General features: G+C 42.5%; 1 protein-coding gene across 1 annotated transcript in view; it reads right to left on the reverse strand.

Moving 5' to 3' along the window:
• The window catches only part of pkd1l1 (polycystin 1 like 1, transient receptor potential channel interacting), a 249457-nt gene that overhangs the window by 79068 nt on the left and 155165 nt on the right, over nt 1-15224 (reverse strand). Inside the window, exons 35-39 of the mRNA XM_078534059.1 lie at nt 7901-8004; nt 7077-7272; nt 6389-6527; nt 6203-6287; nt 4284-4472 (exon numbers count right to left, since the gene is read on the reverse strand). Coding sequence (XP_078390185.1) covers nt 4284-4472; nt 6203-6287; nt 6389-6527; nt 7077-7272; nt 7901-8004 — 713 coding nt within the window. The remainder of the gene's footprint in view (nt 1-4283; nt 4473-6202; nt 6288-6388; nt 6528-7076; nt 7273-7900; nt 8005-15224) is intronic.

A 15224-nucleotide genomic window follows, 5' to 3' on the forward strand; every position in this document is an offset into this window, starting at 1 on the left:
GCCTGGGGATCCATAATTAAAATCAGCTCGCAGAATCAAGAAATGGGCCTTTTCTTCATAGAAATGAGCAGCTCAGGCTTCAACTTCTTCCATGAAAAAGAAACTTGTTGATTTTGATATTCTCTCGAGAACTTTACTTCAGGGTTTTTAAAATAAATCACAGTTCCCTTGAGTGCAGACGAACACCTCAGTTTGCACTTGCTTCAGAACAGCACCGATTGGGTCACGGGATCCAACGTCACATTGACATGAAACTATGTGAAGCAATGCATCAACGATATGCAGCAATGACCGCAAGATGACAGGCCGTGACGATGCAAAATTACGTTAAATCAAAAATGACAACACACATCTGCAATGCGGGCCCTAAAAACTTTGCAATTTTAAAGCGAAACAACATAAAGCAGAGTGACTTAAAGTGATGATTTACTGTATTGACAAAGTGGGACATTACAAATGTATTGCTCCTAACTCTACAACCCACCATCGGTGTCAATATGTGTCTCTACACTGTTCTGAGCAAACAAATAAACAAATTAAACCAATGAGCAACCTCTTAAAGGGGCACCTCCAAGTTATTGCAACAAAAAAAACTACAAAGAAAACTTATCAAGTTAAATTAAATGATCATTTTGAGGAGTGACGATGCACACCAGCTTGTGGTGCCCACCGGCCATGGAGAGCCTCAAACATATTGGCGAACACCGCGTGCTCCCTCGCCAAGGACATCTGGGTGCGGACATAGCCACAGAAGGGGGGCAGGCAATCAGGTCGAAAACCCCCTCAACCACCTGTTGCCTGGACCTGTTTATGACTACCTTGATAGTCTGTTCCTGAGCCTGGCAAATGTCTCCTTCTACACTTCTGAGCATTCAAATCAATAAATGAACAAATAAGCAAATGGCTAACCCCTTAAAAGGGCACTGTAACAAAAAACAAAAATTACAAAGAAAACTTATCAAATTAAAATAACATTCCCTAAGCTAATAATGCACTCCAGACACTTTGGGCTCATCAGTCTCCAAAGGCCTCAAGTGCACTGACAAACACCATGTGCTCCCTCTCCAAGGACACCTGGACACGAACATGACCATGAAAGAGTCGGGTCAAACTACCTCCTCAACCGCCCGCTGCCTTGACCCACTATTGGCCCCCTTGGCCAGGCCTAGAAGCAGGCTAACGATGAAGTCTTCCGATCTGCCTGCCCCTCTCTGCACTACGTCATCAAAGATCTGGAATGTGGGACTGAAGTGCAAACAATACTTGAGGAGCAACCCCCCCTTAGATAATGAAACAAGGGCTGCAACCTCTCAGCCTACATAAACATGGAAAATGGACTCATGGCTGCAGAAATTACAGGCAACATGGGAGTCCATGATCCATTTTAATCATCTGTTGCATTGGACTGCTGCATGCAACATCCTCCACGTCAAATCCTCAAAGGGAAAGGGAAGGACTCCCATGTAGAGAGCACCCCCACCAGTTATGCCTGTCTCTTTATGGAGTGTGTGGGACCATTCCTTGTTCCAGTCCTACTCAGACCCCCTCCCACAACTCTTTCTCCGGTACATCGATGACTGTTTCGGTGCCGCTTCATGCTCTCGCCTGGACCTGGAAAGATTTATTAATTTTGCTTCCAATTTCCACCCCTCTATCACTTTCACATGGTCCAAAACTGACACTTCCCCCTTCCCTTTCTTGAAATTTCTGTCTCAATTTCTGGTGATAGTCTTTCCATCAATATTCATTACAAGCCCACCGACTCCCACAGCTACCTCGACTGCAACTCCTCACACCCAGCTTCCTGTAAGGACTCCATCCCATTCTCTCAGTTCCTTCGCCTCCGTCGCATCTGTTCCAATGATGCCACTTTCCAAAACAATGCTTCTGACATGGTGGTTGACAAGGCCCTCAACCGTGTCCAACCCATCTCCCGCACCTCTACCCTCACACCTTCCTCTCCCTCCCAGAGCCATGACAAGGTCCCCCTTCTCCTCGCTTTTCGCCCCACCAGCCTCCACATTCAAAGGATCATGGCTCCGCCATTTCCAGCATGATACTACCACCAAATACATCTTCCTTTCACCCATCCCGTCGGCATTCTATAGGGACCGTCCCCTCTGGGACGCCCTAGTCCACTCCTCCATCACCCTCAACACCTTAATCCCCTCCCACATTACCTTCCCATGCAATTGCAGAAGGTGCAACACCTGCCCCTTTACTTCCCCCCTCCTCTCTGTTCAAGGGCCCAAACACTCCTTTCAAGTGAAGCAGCGTTTCACTTGCACGTCCCTCAATTTAGTCAACTGCATTCGCTGCTCCCAATGTGGTCTCCTCTACATTGGAGAGACCAAATGCAGACTGGGTGACCGCTTTGCAGAACACCTTCAGTCTGTCCGCAAGTCCGACCTTCCTGTCGTCTGCCATTTCAACACACCACCCCTGCTCTCACGCCCACATGTCCGTCCTTGGCCTGCTGCAATGTTCCAGTGAAGCTCAACGCAAACTGGAGGAACAGCACCTCATCTTCCGATTAGGCACTTTACAGCCTTCCGGACTTAACATTGAGCTCAGCAACTTCAGGTCGTGAACTCTCTCCTCCATCCTCACACCTTTTTGATCCCCTTTTTTCAAATATTTATTTTTTAATTTTTATATATATATTTTCCCCCCACCTATTTCTATTATTATTATTTTTAAAATTTATTTCCATTCATTGTTTTATCCCCACCTTTTAGACTATTTCAATCTTTTCTCCCACACCGTTCCCTCCCCCAACCCCACCTCCACTAGGGCCATCCGTCACTTGTTCATCCTGCTTTCTACACTTAATGTCACCATTAGCACTGTCTTTAGCCAGTATCACCACCAACGCCCCTTCAGCCTTTTGTTTATGACATTTTTTGCAATCTCTCCTTTGCCTCAACCTATCACTGGCCTTCAATCCAGCTTCACCTGTCCCACCCCCCTTAAACAGTATATATTTCACCACATTTTTACTTCTCTTTAGTTCTGAAGAAGAGTCATACGGACTCAGAACTTTAGCTCTGGACAGAATTTTGCCCTAGGTTGGCGGGCGGGCCCCACTGGATCAGCGGCGGGCGGGCAGACAAACTCTGCCTCCGAAGTGGGCCCTGCTGCCATTTAAGGCCCACCCAGTGGCCTGTCCGACAGGAAGCGCTATGCACTTCCTGTGCGGGGGGGGCGGGATTCCCCGTCTGTCAAAGTGCGCTCTTTTAAAAAATAGAAAAATAAAAAAATTATTAACATGTCCCCCTCATGTGACAATGTCACACGAGATGGGACATGTTAATAAATATCACATAAAATTTATTAAACATTTTTAAAGCGGACATGAAACCTCATCCCGCCAGTGGATGAGGTTTTATGTTTTTTCTATTGCCTGCTGGGGCTCCTGGCCTGCCCGCCAGCCTTAAGGTTGGATGGGCAAGGCCTTTAACTACCTTAATTATCCTGGCAATGGCCTTAATTGGCCATTGACAGGTCGGCGGGCAGACAGCTGATTTCGCTGTCCGCTCGCCTTCCTCAATATTTAAATGGAACGGGAAGACGTCGGGGGTTCCTCCCAACATCATCCCGCATCATTTCCCGTCGGCGAGCGGGCCCCACCCCCAAATCGCCGACGGGAAAATTCAGGCCTCTGTCTTTCTCTCCACAGATGCTGTCAGACCTGCTGAGTTTTTCCAGCAATTTTTGTTTTTGTTTCAGATTTCCAGCATCCGCAGTATTTTGCTTTTATCTTTATGGAAAACATTTAACCTTTAGAAAGGTAATCGTAAAATTTTTTTGTAGGTATGGGGATTCAATCTGAATTAAAATGCAAAAATAAGCTGCAAAGCTACATGGAGCAGATTAGTTAGCTGGAATAACTCTTATATTTTGTAATTTGTTTGATTAAACAATCAGATATCTTTTAACTTCTCTGTGCCATTATTGTTGCTCTATGATGAACTAAAATGTCACACAATATTGATATTAGCAGCAACTAATTTTCTCTTTTTCTCTCCTGATTGGTTCATGCATGCCACAGCCCTCCAGTACCTTATCCAGGTGGCCATTCTTCATGTATCAATTTGATGGTGAATGTTGATGGGCTATTTACCATAGAAGCTGACCCTGTCTTCATTTGACATTTACAGTACACCCTCTCCAGCAAGAGCCATTGGATAGTGAACAGGAACCAATTCTCCAAATTTTGAAAAAGACTGGTATTCTTTGTAATGAACACATATAAGTAAGGCAATATAGTTAGCGAGTGTTACCCTGTCAAGATCCATAGAGGAATGGTATGGATTGTAATTGTTATCAATGGGACAATCCTCAGAAAGAAAACCAGGTTCAGAATTCAATTGCTTGCAGGCTTCTGATGAAGAATTAGAATCGACAAGGTTGATGTAAATGTCACTGCAATCCTTGTTTTTCAGTGCAACCACAGCTGCTATGCAGAAAATCTGAAAAGGAATTTGAACAGTGAGGGAAACAGTCCTAAAATGGTCACTTTAAATCTGTCACAAGAGAAACTGTTTCTCAGATGTATTTCATCTTAGCAGATACAAAGAAGAGCAAAGAGAACATAATGCTATTTTTCTGCCACTAGATGTAGCTAATTATCTTTATGAATACAACTTTAAATGCGAAAACAGAAGTTTACCGATTGTGGAGTTTTATTATTGTATGCAGATACAATTATTGGTTAATGGGTGTATCATCTGGGGTTATCTTCATCACTGATATGTCTGTTCAGTGTTCTTTTAATTGAAGGCTACTTATTCAAATTAACATCCAACGATCTAAAATGACACTAAGCTAGGAGTCACCAGAGGTTGTGTGGATGGGAGCAGGAAGTAACAAAGGGACATAGACAAGGTGAGTAGAAAAAGCTGTGGTAGATGGAGCTCAACAGATCTGAGAAAGTTAGAAAATAAATGGTGAGAAACCAAGGGTTATAGAGGAGCAGAGATTTAAGTGATAGAATATATAAATCATTAAAACCTAGGGCACAGGTACAAAAATCAATCAAAAAGGCCCATGAAAGGTTGGTTCTTATCTCAGAGAAGTAAGAATTTAAAAGCGTGGAAGCGATGCTCAATTGTGCAGTGCCTTGATCAGATCCCAACTGGAATACTGCTTTCAATTTTGGACACCAAACCTCAGGAAAAATATACTGGCCTTGGAGGTGTTAAGTGCTCAATCATTAGATTAATACCAGATTTGAAGGTTAAATTAAGAGGTCAGGTTCCATAAACTTGTCTTACATTTTCTTGAGTTCAGAAGGTTGGCAGGTGATCTAATTAAGGGGTTTAAAATAAGGGAATTCATGGGTTAGAAACAGAGAAACAATTTCTTCAAGTGGAGGAATTCAGAAAAAGGGGCATCATTTTAAAATTAGTGCTCAGTGGTTTAGGAGTCATATCAGAAAGCACTTCTTCATACAAGTAACGGAAGTCTGAAATTCTCTCTCCCAAAAAGAGTGCGGATTTTAAATCAATTGAAAACTTCAAGACAAAGACTAACAGATTTTTGTTTAGTAAGAATATCAAGGAATATGGAACACAGTCTTGTAAACAGTGTTGAGATACAGATCAGCTGTGTTCTGATTGAAAGACTGAATAGCCTTGAGAGTCAAATAGCATACTCTTGTTCCTATGGTTAAGGAAGGAAATGCTAACTATACAGCAAAGGGAAGGATCCTATCCTATGTGTAAAAGATAAATGGGTGAACCATGTATAAAAACGTTGCACACTTTGCATTTTACAGTAAAACAGTTACAATTCAGTTGACTAGATAATGCTAGATAGTGAATGATGTCTACATTACAGGTTCAATCCCTGTGTCGGCTGTGATAGTTCATAGAGGCCTGCCTCTTCGACTCTAGGCCCCAAGCTTGATTTGGTGTGGTGCCCCTAAAGCAATATCTCTCCCTAATGGACTACGGCTTATTACCAGTTAACTGTAGCAAAAATTCTCTCAAATTGTTTTTTATTGGTCACTGAGAAAGTGTAGCATAACAATGATTTTATCAGGGAACGGAGGTTAAAAAGATAGAGCTGTCATGTTAAAAATGCAGCAGCATCAATGACCTGAAGAACCTGCATCTGTCCCTGTGTTTCTTTCTTTGGAGGAGACTAAGTAGACCAGATTGCACCGCTGGAGCAAAGCAGTGTCTTTCGTATTACTTACTGCAATAGGTTGGACGACAAAGATGCAGTACAGAAGGGAGAAGAACAGCGAATGTAACCATAATATAGATTTGGTTGGTCCAAACCTGAAATTAAGAAAGATTGCCACAATATTTCATTAATTTATTTTTTTTTAAAATACCGATAAAATAATTGGAAATATGACATACAAATTAGTCTTTCTTACCGTAGTCCTAAAAGGCTTGTTATCAATATGCACACCAAAGCAATCAAAAGGCAGATCACCCATGCCAGATAATTGCACCAACTTGGGAGAAAATGTCTGGCTCTATTCATCACGGGCTGTTCAAACAAACTGCTGTGTTCTAGAGATATTAAAAAAAATTTAAAAGATAGTCAGAGGCATTTACATTGTTTGATTTCTGACAGTTAATTTAATTATAGGATGGAAATTGGTTTGGATTTTTTTGGATCTATCCAAATGAGTTCCTATTTGATGCTACACATTAGAGAGAAGTGCCAAGTTTGTACTTTCCAATGGGCAGGTAAAAGGAAATCAGAAGATGTCAGCTGCTTCCAATCGTCTAAGAATACGAATTCAAGAATGTCTGGGAGCAATTCAGTTTGGCCATAATTCTCATAAAATGTGTGCTCAGTGGTACAGAGAGACAAAGAGAGCTGTAGATAAACAAATAATATTTTTGAACTGTGAAAATGAAAGAGGAAACCTCTGTAGAGGAAATGCATGTTTATGAAAGATCACTGATGAATTAACAGTAAAATGTAAATTATTACATGGTGACAATTACAAGTCTTACCATTGGTTGAATGCAGTACTTTAACATTAGCTTATGGTCACCAATCCCATTAAGAACTATCAGTTCAATGTAGTCCCTTAATTCTTTTTTCCCTACCTGATGAATAATCTGATCGCCGGTCACTAGAGCTGTGTTTGGAATCCTTTACGACTGGCCTGGCGTTTTCCTGTGAACTACAGTCCTCAAATCCACTTGAGCTGCCTTCAGACAAGCAATTTCCATCTTTCTTGTTGCTCATTTCACTGTAGTGCTCTGAGTGAATGCTGGGAGATTGTGGCTCGAGTAAACCACGCTGGGGAAATGCAAGCATATGCCTATAAGGAACCGATTTAACAATTCTCATACAAAAACAAAAATTGCTGGAAAAACTCAGCAGGTCTGACAGCATCTGTGGAGAGATGCTGATTCTCTCCACAGATATTGTCAGACCTGCTGAGTTTTTCCAGCAATTTTTGGTTTTGTTTCAGATTTCCAGCATCTGCAGTATTTTGCTTTTAACAATTCTCATCCTTGTTTTCAGATTACTACATGTCTGCACCCTTCCCTACCTCTGTAACCTCCTGCAGCCCTACATTTCTGTATTAATTCAATTTGGATCTCTTGCACATCTTTGATTTTCAAAATCCTACCACTGGCTGCTTAGGCACTAAGTTCTGGAATTCCATTCCTAATCCTCTCTGACACTTTCCTCCTTAATACCTACCACTTTGACTAAGTTTTTGCTCACCTGTACTAATATCCCTTCGTGTAGTTCTGCGTCAAATTTTGTTTGATAATATTCACCTTTGGCGGGGTGGGGGTGGGGTGTGGGCTGGGAGGGGGAAGGATTCTACAGTAATGCCACTACATAAATGCAAGTTGTTGTTGTTTCATTATCGTGAGCAGACTCGAGTGACTTTTTTCTGTAACATAATGCTTACCTCATATTTTTTTCTCCACAATTCCTGTGCCCATTGCTGCAGATTCTGCCAGGTCAGGTACGATTCAAATGCACTGTCTGAGGCCAGCAGAGCATCCCGATGAGCTAAAGAATTATTATAGGAATATAGAGTAATTTAACCATCCAAAGTGACATTGTTCATTGTTATATTGTAATTTTATTTTTGCATATGCTGTGCAGAGTTGCAGGTCATTCACTGTCTAGAACACTATATATTTCCCAGACTCAGTCTGAGTTATGCCCAGGGTCAGGTGCACCAAGGTGAACAGTGGAAAGGGGAGAGAGCCATCAATTTTCCTTTTACCCCAAGTAGACATATCCAGTCTCTGATTTGTACCTTCCCAGTACATTAAATTGCCCACTTGAGGCCCTCAATTGGCACCTGTGTGGGAAGGCTGTCCTCAAGCCTTCATGCCCTTGACTTAATTGGTGGGGACCCCACCTCACATCCTCCTGCCCGATCTAATGTCTTCCCCACTCCCCTGAGTTCCCCCCGACCCATGACCATTGGCAGCCTCTGAACTCGCCTCCAATTTAATATTTAACAGTAACTTCCAAAAGGAAGTTGGATAAATACTTGCAGGGAAGAAAATGCAGGGGTACAGGGCAAAAGCAGTGGAGTGGGACAAATTAGATAACTCTTTCAAAAAGCCAGCACAGGACGATGAGCTGAATGGCCTCCTTCTCTGCTGTGAGACTCTATGGGCAGAATTTTGCCCTTGATGGGTGAGTGGGCAGCCGACCTCCGCTGCTGAAACGGGACCCGCCGCCATTTTGAGTGGGCGGGTGGGTGGGTGGGAATCCCCAACTGTCAAAGTGCGCTCTTTCGCGTATGCACACGAAAGAGCGCACTGCTCCCTGAGGCAAAGCGCTATCTCAGGGAGATTAGTGACAGGTAAGAAAAGTCAAAAAATAGAGAAATATTAAAATTATTAACATGTCCCCCTCATGTGACAATGTCACACGAGATGGGACATGTTAATAAGAAACACATAAAGTTTATTAAATTTTTAAAAAACGGACATGAAACTTCATCCCGCCAGTGGGCAGGGTCTTTAACAAGGTTAATTAACCTGTCAATGGCCTTAATTGGCCATTGACAGGTCGGCAGGCGGACAGCTGATTTCGCTGTCCGCCCGCCTTCCTGAAGATTTAAATGAACCGGGATGACGTCGTGGGTTCCTCCCAACGCCATTCCGCGTCATTTTCCCCTCGGCGAGCGGGCCCCGCCCCCAAATCGCCGAGCAGAAAATCCTTCAGTATGAGTTTGGGTCTTTTGGTTTGATGTCAATGTTTTTGTTTGATAACCACTCCTGTGAAGCGTCTTGGAACATTTTGCATGTTAAAGGTGTAAAATAAATACATGTATAAATGCTGATGACACCCAGCTCTCGCTCACCACCACCTCTCTTGACTCCTCCGCTGTTGCTAAATTATCAGGCTACTTAGCTGCCATCCAATAATGGACAAGCAGAAATTTCCTCCAATTAAATATTGCAAAGGCTGAAGCCATTGTTTTTGGTTCCTGCTCCAAACTCCACTCCCTAGCTACTGACTCCATTCCCTGTCCTTGGCAACAGTCTATGAGCTCTTGACCTCATGTTTGTGCAATCACTAAGACTGCCTATTTCCATCTCTGTAACATCGCCCAACTTCACCCCGTCTCAGTTTATCTGACGTTGAATCCCTCATCCGTGCCTTTGTTATCTCTAGACTTGGCTATTCCAGTACACTCCTGGCTGCTCTCCCACTTTCTACTCACCACAAGCTTGAGGTCATTCAAAACTCTGCTGCCCATGTCTTAACTTGCACCAAGGCCAATTCACCTGCCATCCTTGTGCTCACTGACATTTACTGGCTCCTAGTCAAGCAATATCTTGATTTTAAAATTTTCATCCTTGTTTTCAAATCCTTCCATGACCTTGCCCCTTCCTATCTCTCTAATTTCCTCCATCAGTGCTCCTCCAATTCTGGCGTCCTGAGCTTCCCAATTTTATCGCACTACCATTGGTAGCCACGGCTTCAGTTGCCTGAGCTCCCAAATATTTTATTAGGAAAGAATGAACAGACTGGGTCGCTTTTCCCTTGAAAAAAAGGAGGGGTTACTTTATAGAGGTCTTTAAAATTCTGAAAGGTTTTAATATAAAGGATACAGAAAGAATGTTTCCATTTGTAGAGAAGAGCATAACTAGAGACCATCATTATAGTCACCAAGAAGTCCATAGGGAATTCAGAAGAAACCCAAAGAATGGTGAAAATGTAGAACTCGATACCATAGGGACTGGGTGAAACGAATAGAATGGATGCATTTAGGGGGAAGCTGGACAAACATACGAGAGAGAAGGAAACATCAGGTTGTGATGATAGATTTAGAAGTGGAAAGATGGGAGAAGGTTCGATTGGAACATAAAAACCAGTATGGACTGGTTGGGCCAAATGGCTTGCTTCTGCGCTAAATGCCCAATGTAATCCCAATCTTGCTTTCCGCTTTCAATTTACTCCTTAAAACCTACCTTTCTGAGCTTGATATTGTCAGGAAAATATAATAATTCTCATAATGTTATTGGAATTTATTGTTAAGTACAGTAATAGTGGGGTCTGTGTCTATGGGTCTATGTCTGTGTGTGTGTGAGACTTAATTGGATTAAAGGCAACTGGTCTGGAGGCTTTGATGTCAAAAGATAAACTAAGTTTGAAATGTTAAGTTGGTAAACATGGGGAAATTTTAGTGTAAGGTGTAAAAGGACATTTGCATGGTTGTTTTCAAAGGAGGGGTGAAATGCATCGCCTAGCCAGCTAAAGTTCAGAAATAGTGGGCAGGATTTTGCCCTTGGCAGGGGTGGTCAGGAAGTTGACCACTGCCCGCGATTGGCTCTGCATCATGATTTCACATGAGGATCGTGAGAGGCAGCACTGAGAACTGCCCGTGCGAGCAGGAGGAGGAGGGAGAGCCGGGCTTAGCACACAGTTTGCACCTGCGTGAGAAAGAGCGCTTCAATCTCCTTGAGGCACGGAGCTGCCTCAGGGAGATTTAAGTGCTGTTTAAAAAAACAAATGAAGAGAATAAAAATTTCACATGAGCTGGGACATGTTTTTAATTCAAAAATTAACTTTTTATTTAATGTTTATTTGCTTTAGGAAACCTTATCCCACTCGTGGATGAGGTTTCCTAAAAAATCTAAAGGCTGCTTGGCCTTTTCGCCTGCCCGCCAACCATTAGGTTGGACGGGCAGCGTAAATTTGAATTGAATCAGATTGTTAATGGTCTTAATAGGCCTTTTAATTATCGGCGGGCACGCAGCTGACTCCGGCACGCACCTGCCGAACAAAATCGCGAGACTGCGTGATGACCTCGGACATGCGCCCGCATGCCGAGCTTAATATTCTGCCCAGTGTATTTATTTTTCCCAAAGATTACTGGTAAAATTAATATTATGATAAATGTTTATGATCAGGGAGGTAAAAGTCCAAAGACATAGTGAAACAATGGGAATTTGCATTCAAAGGGGAAAGTATGTTTAAAGGAGTGAAGGCTGTGTATAAGGGGAGGCATTTTAAGGTCTAACAAGTGTGAAAAGCCTTCAGCATCTACGTCTCAAGCTACTGTTTATAAAGAACAGAAGTTAAGAAAACTCACTTTGAATTGGATTGTTCAGGGTATCATGTTTCTTTGCCTGGGTCTTTTAAAATGTATTTATGTGATTTACTGTTGCCTTAATGGAGGTGTAACTGGAAGTCAGATTAATTAGGGGATTTAGAAGTTATTATAGTAGTAGGTTGTAGGCATATGTATGTGCTTAAAATTGTTTCTCTTATTGATAAATGTTTAATCTAGTTTTGTAAGAAACCTATAAGACTTGGTGGTCTTATTACTGCTGAATTCAAGGCACATATCTCAGAATTTATACAAATTGCAAAACAGTTATGACAGTTGTTTCAAGTTTCTCTTTGGGATTTGAGCAGCTCAGCATTTACCATCGGTTGTGCCATAACAGGTATCATATTTTGTTTTATAATGCTCCTGTGAAATGCCTTGGGACATTTTATTATGTTAAAAGTGCTATATAAATCTAAGTTGTTGTTTTTTATTTGCTTTTGTTGGCTTATGGTGAGCTACCAAGTGGTCTTGTGCTGGGTACTTCTCCAATCTTTTGTGGCTGTTAGGAGAAAAACTGAGTGGAAATATAAAAATTAGCAGCACAGAGAAGGAAAATCTTGTCTGTGCTGGCCAAAAAAGAGCTATCCAACCTAATCCCACTTTCCAGCTCTTGGTCCACAACCCCACAGTGACAGCACTTTAAGTGAATATCAAAGTATTTTTTAAAATGTGAGGAGGATATCTGCCGTCCTTTCAGACGATGAGTTCCAGACCCTCATAGCCCTTAGGTTAAAATATTTCTCCTCAATTTCCTTGTCCTTGTACTAATTAAAGCTATACCCCCAGTGCTGCAGAAAATAGGCCCTTCCTATCCATGAAATCTAGGCCCATCATAATTTTACACACCTTAATTAAATCTCAACTCATCCTGCTCTGTAGGCAGAAAACAGTTCCAGCCTATCCAATCTTTTCTCATAACTAAAATTTCCCAGTCCAGGAAGCATACTCTCCTCTGCACTCTTGCTCGCGCAATTACATCCTTCCTGTCATGCTTTGACCACACTATATGCAATACTCCAGCTATGACCCACAAAATAGAAAATTTTTAAAGTTTCTGGGCCTTTAGTGGAGCAGCCTCCAGTCGTTGCTTTGAGGTTATTAAATTTATACCCCACTAATCTCCAACATAAACAATCTTACACAGTGTGGGAGAAGAGCTGATTCACCAGTATATCTTGCAGTTTACATAAGCCTATCAAGTGACCTTAACTTTCAGACTGGTTAATAATTCCGTGAATAACTGTATTATAAAACGGATTATTGATTTCCAAAGACTATGTAGTACATTTAGCACTTTCATCTTAAAATTATGACTGATGCATAGCCCTTCTTGTCTTGTCTCAAAAAATGGGTGTAAAGATAAGCCCAGCAGCTACAGGCCAATCAGTTTATCCTCAGTGGTGGGAGCAAGAATTTGGGACAAAATCAATAGTCTCTTGGGCAAATGTGTGTTATTTAAAGAAAGCCAGCATGTTCTTGTAAAGGGCAAATTGTGTTTAACTAACTTGCTGGGGTTTTTGATGAAGGACGAAGAGGGATGGTGAGGGTAATGCTGTTGATATGGTGTATATGGACTTCCAAAAGGCATCTGAGAAAGTGCAAAGTGAGCAAAGTTATAGCCCATGGAATAAAATGGGCTGTAGCAACATGCATACAAAATTGTCTGAGTGATAGCACTGATTTATGGATGTTTTCAGACTGGAGGAAGGTTTATAGTGAAGTTCCCAAGGGGTTGGCCCTGCCCTTCCTGATATATATTATGACCTAGACCTTGATGTACAGCTCACAATTTCAAAATTTGCAAGTATTGTGAACTGTGAGAGGGATAGTGTAGAATTTCAAAAGGATATAGATAAGTGGGTGGAATGGGTAGACAAGTGACAGATGAAATTTAACACAGAGAAGTGTGAAGTGATTCAATTTGGTTGGAAGAACGTGGAGAGGCAATGTGAAAGGATATGATTCTGAAGGCGGTGCAGGAGCAGAAGTACCTGGGTGAACATGCGCATATATCACTGAAAGTGGCTGAACAAATTGGGATCGCGGTTAATGAAGCACATAGCATCCTAGGCTTTATTAATAGGGACGTAGAGTATAAAAGCAAGGAACTTATGTTGAACTTATATAAAACTTACATACACTGGTTCAGCCTCAGCTGGATGCTGTGTCCGGTTCTGGGCACCACACTTTAGCAAGGATGTGAAGGTGTTAGAGAGGATGCAGAGAGAGTTCATGAGAATGGTTTCAGGGATGAGAGTTATAGGTAGGTTGGAGACGTTGGAACTGTTTTCCTTGGAGAAGGTTGAGAGGAGTTTTGATAGAGATATTCAAAATCATGAGGGATCTGAACAGAGTAGATAGGGAGTAACCGTTCCAATTGCTGGAAAGATTTAGAATCAAATCGCACAGTTTAGGATAATTGGCAAAGAAGCAATGCTGACATGAGGAAAAACTTTTTCTCACAGCAAGTGGTTAGGATGTGGAACGAACTGCCTGAGAATGTGGTGGAGCCAGGTTCAGTCGAGGCATTCATGAGGCAATTGGATTATTACCTGGAAAGGAAGATTGTTCAGGACTACAGGGAGAAGGTGGGGGATTGGCACTAGGTCAACTGTGCCTTCAGAGAGTCAGTACAAACACAACAGGCCAAATGGCCTCCTTCTATGCTATAACTATTCTATGGCCCAGATTTTCGCAGTCATTTCAACTCTGTGATTATCCAGAATGGTGCTGAGGCTAAATCTGGATATCCCACCCCATATTCAGTATGAAGCATTTTCACCGGGGGAAGGCAACAGGGATGGGGCAGGTTTCACACATGCACATCATGCAGAAGGGGTGGCACATTTAAAAGTGCAGCTGAGTGCAAGCAGAAGTAATTTGCATTATTGGCTCAGGGCCACTCAAATCCTGACCTGACCTCATTATATCCTTGGTCCAAACATGCTGAACTCATGAGATGAGGTGAGAGTGACTGCCCTCAACGTCAAGGCAGCATTTCACCAAGTGTGGCTCAAGGAGTCCTTGCAAAACTGGAGTCAGTGGGAGTCAGGGGGAAAACTCTCTACTGGTTGGAGTCATACCTAGCTCAAAGGAATGGCTATGGTTGTTGGAAGTCAATCATCTCAGTCCTGGGACATAGCTGCAAGAGTTCCTCAGGGTAGTGTCCTAGGCCCAACCATCATCAATGATCTTACTTCCTTCATAAGGTCAGAAGTAGGGATGTTCGCAGATAATTGCATAATGTTCAGCACCATTTGCGTCTCCTCAAATACTGAGGCAGTCCGTGTCCATATGCAGCAAGATCTGAAGAACCTTCAGGCTTGGGCTGATAAGTGCCAAGTAACATTTGCACCACACAAGGATCAGGCAATGACCAACTCCAAGGAGAGAGAATCTAACCATCTCCTCCTGACATTCAATGACAATACCATCGCTGAATCTCCCTCTATCAACATCCTGGGGGTTACCATTGACCAGAAACTGATTTGGACCAGCCACATAAATAGTCTGGCTACAAGAGCAGGTAAGAGGCTGGGACATCTGTGGCGAGTAACTCACCTCCTGACTTCCCAAATCTTGTCCACCATCTACAAGGCTCAAGTCAGGAGTGTGATGGCATACTCTTCCCTTGCGTGGATGAGTG

This window comes from Cetorhinus maximus, chromosome 3 (assembly GCF_964194155.1).
Source record: "Cetorhinus maximus chromosome 3, sCetMax3.hap1.1, whole genome shotgun sequence".
NCBI lineage: Eukaryota > Metazoa > Chordata > Chondrichthyes > Lamniformes > Cetorhinidae > Cetorhinus > Cetorhinus maximus.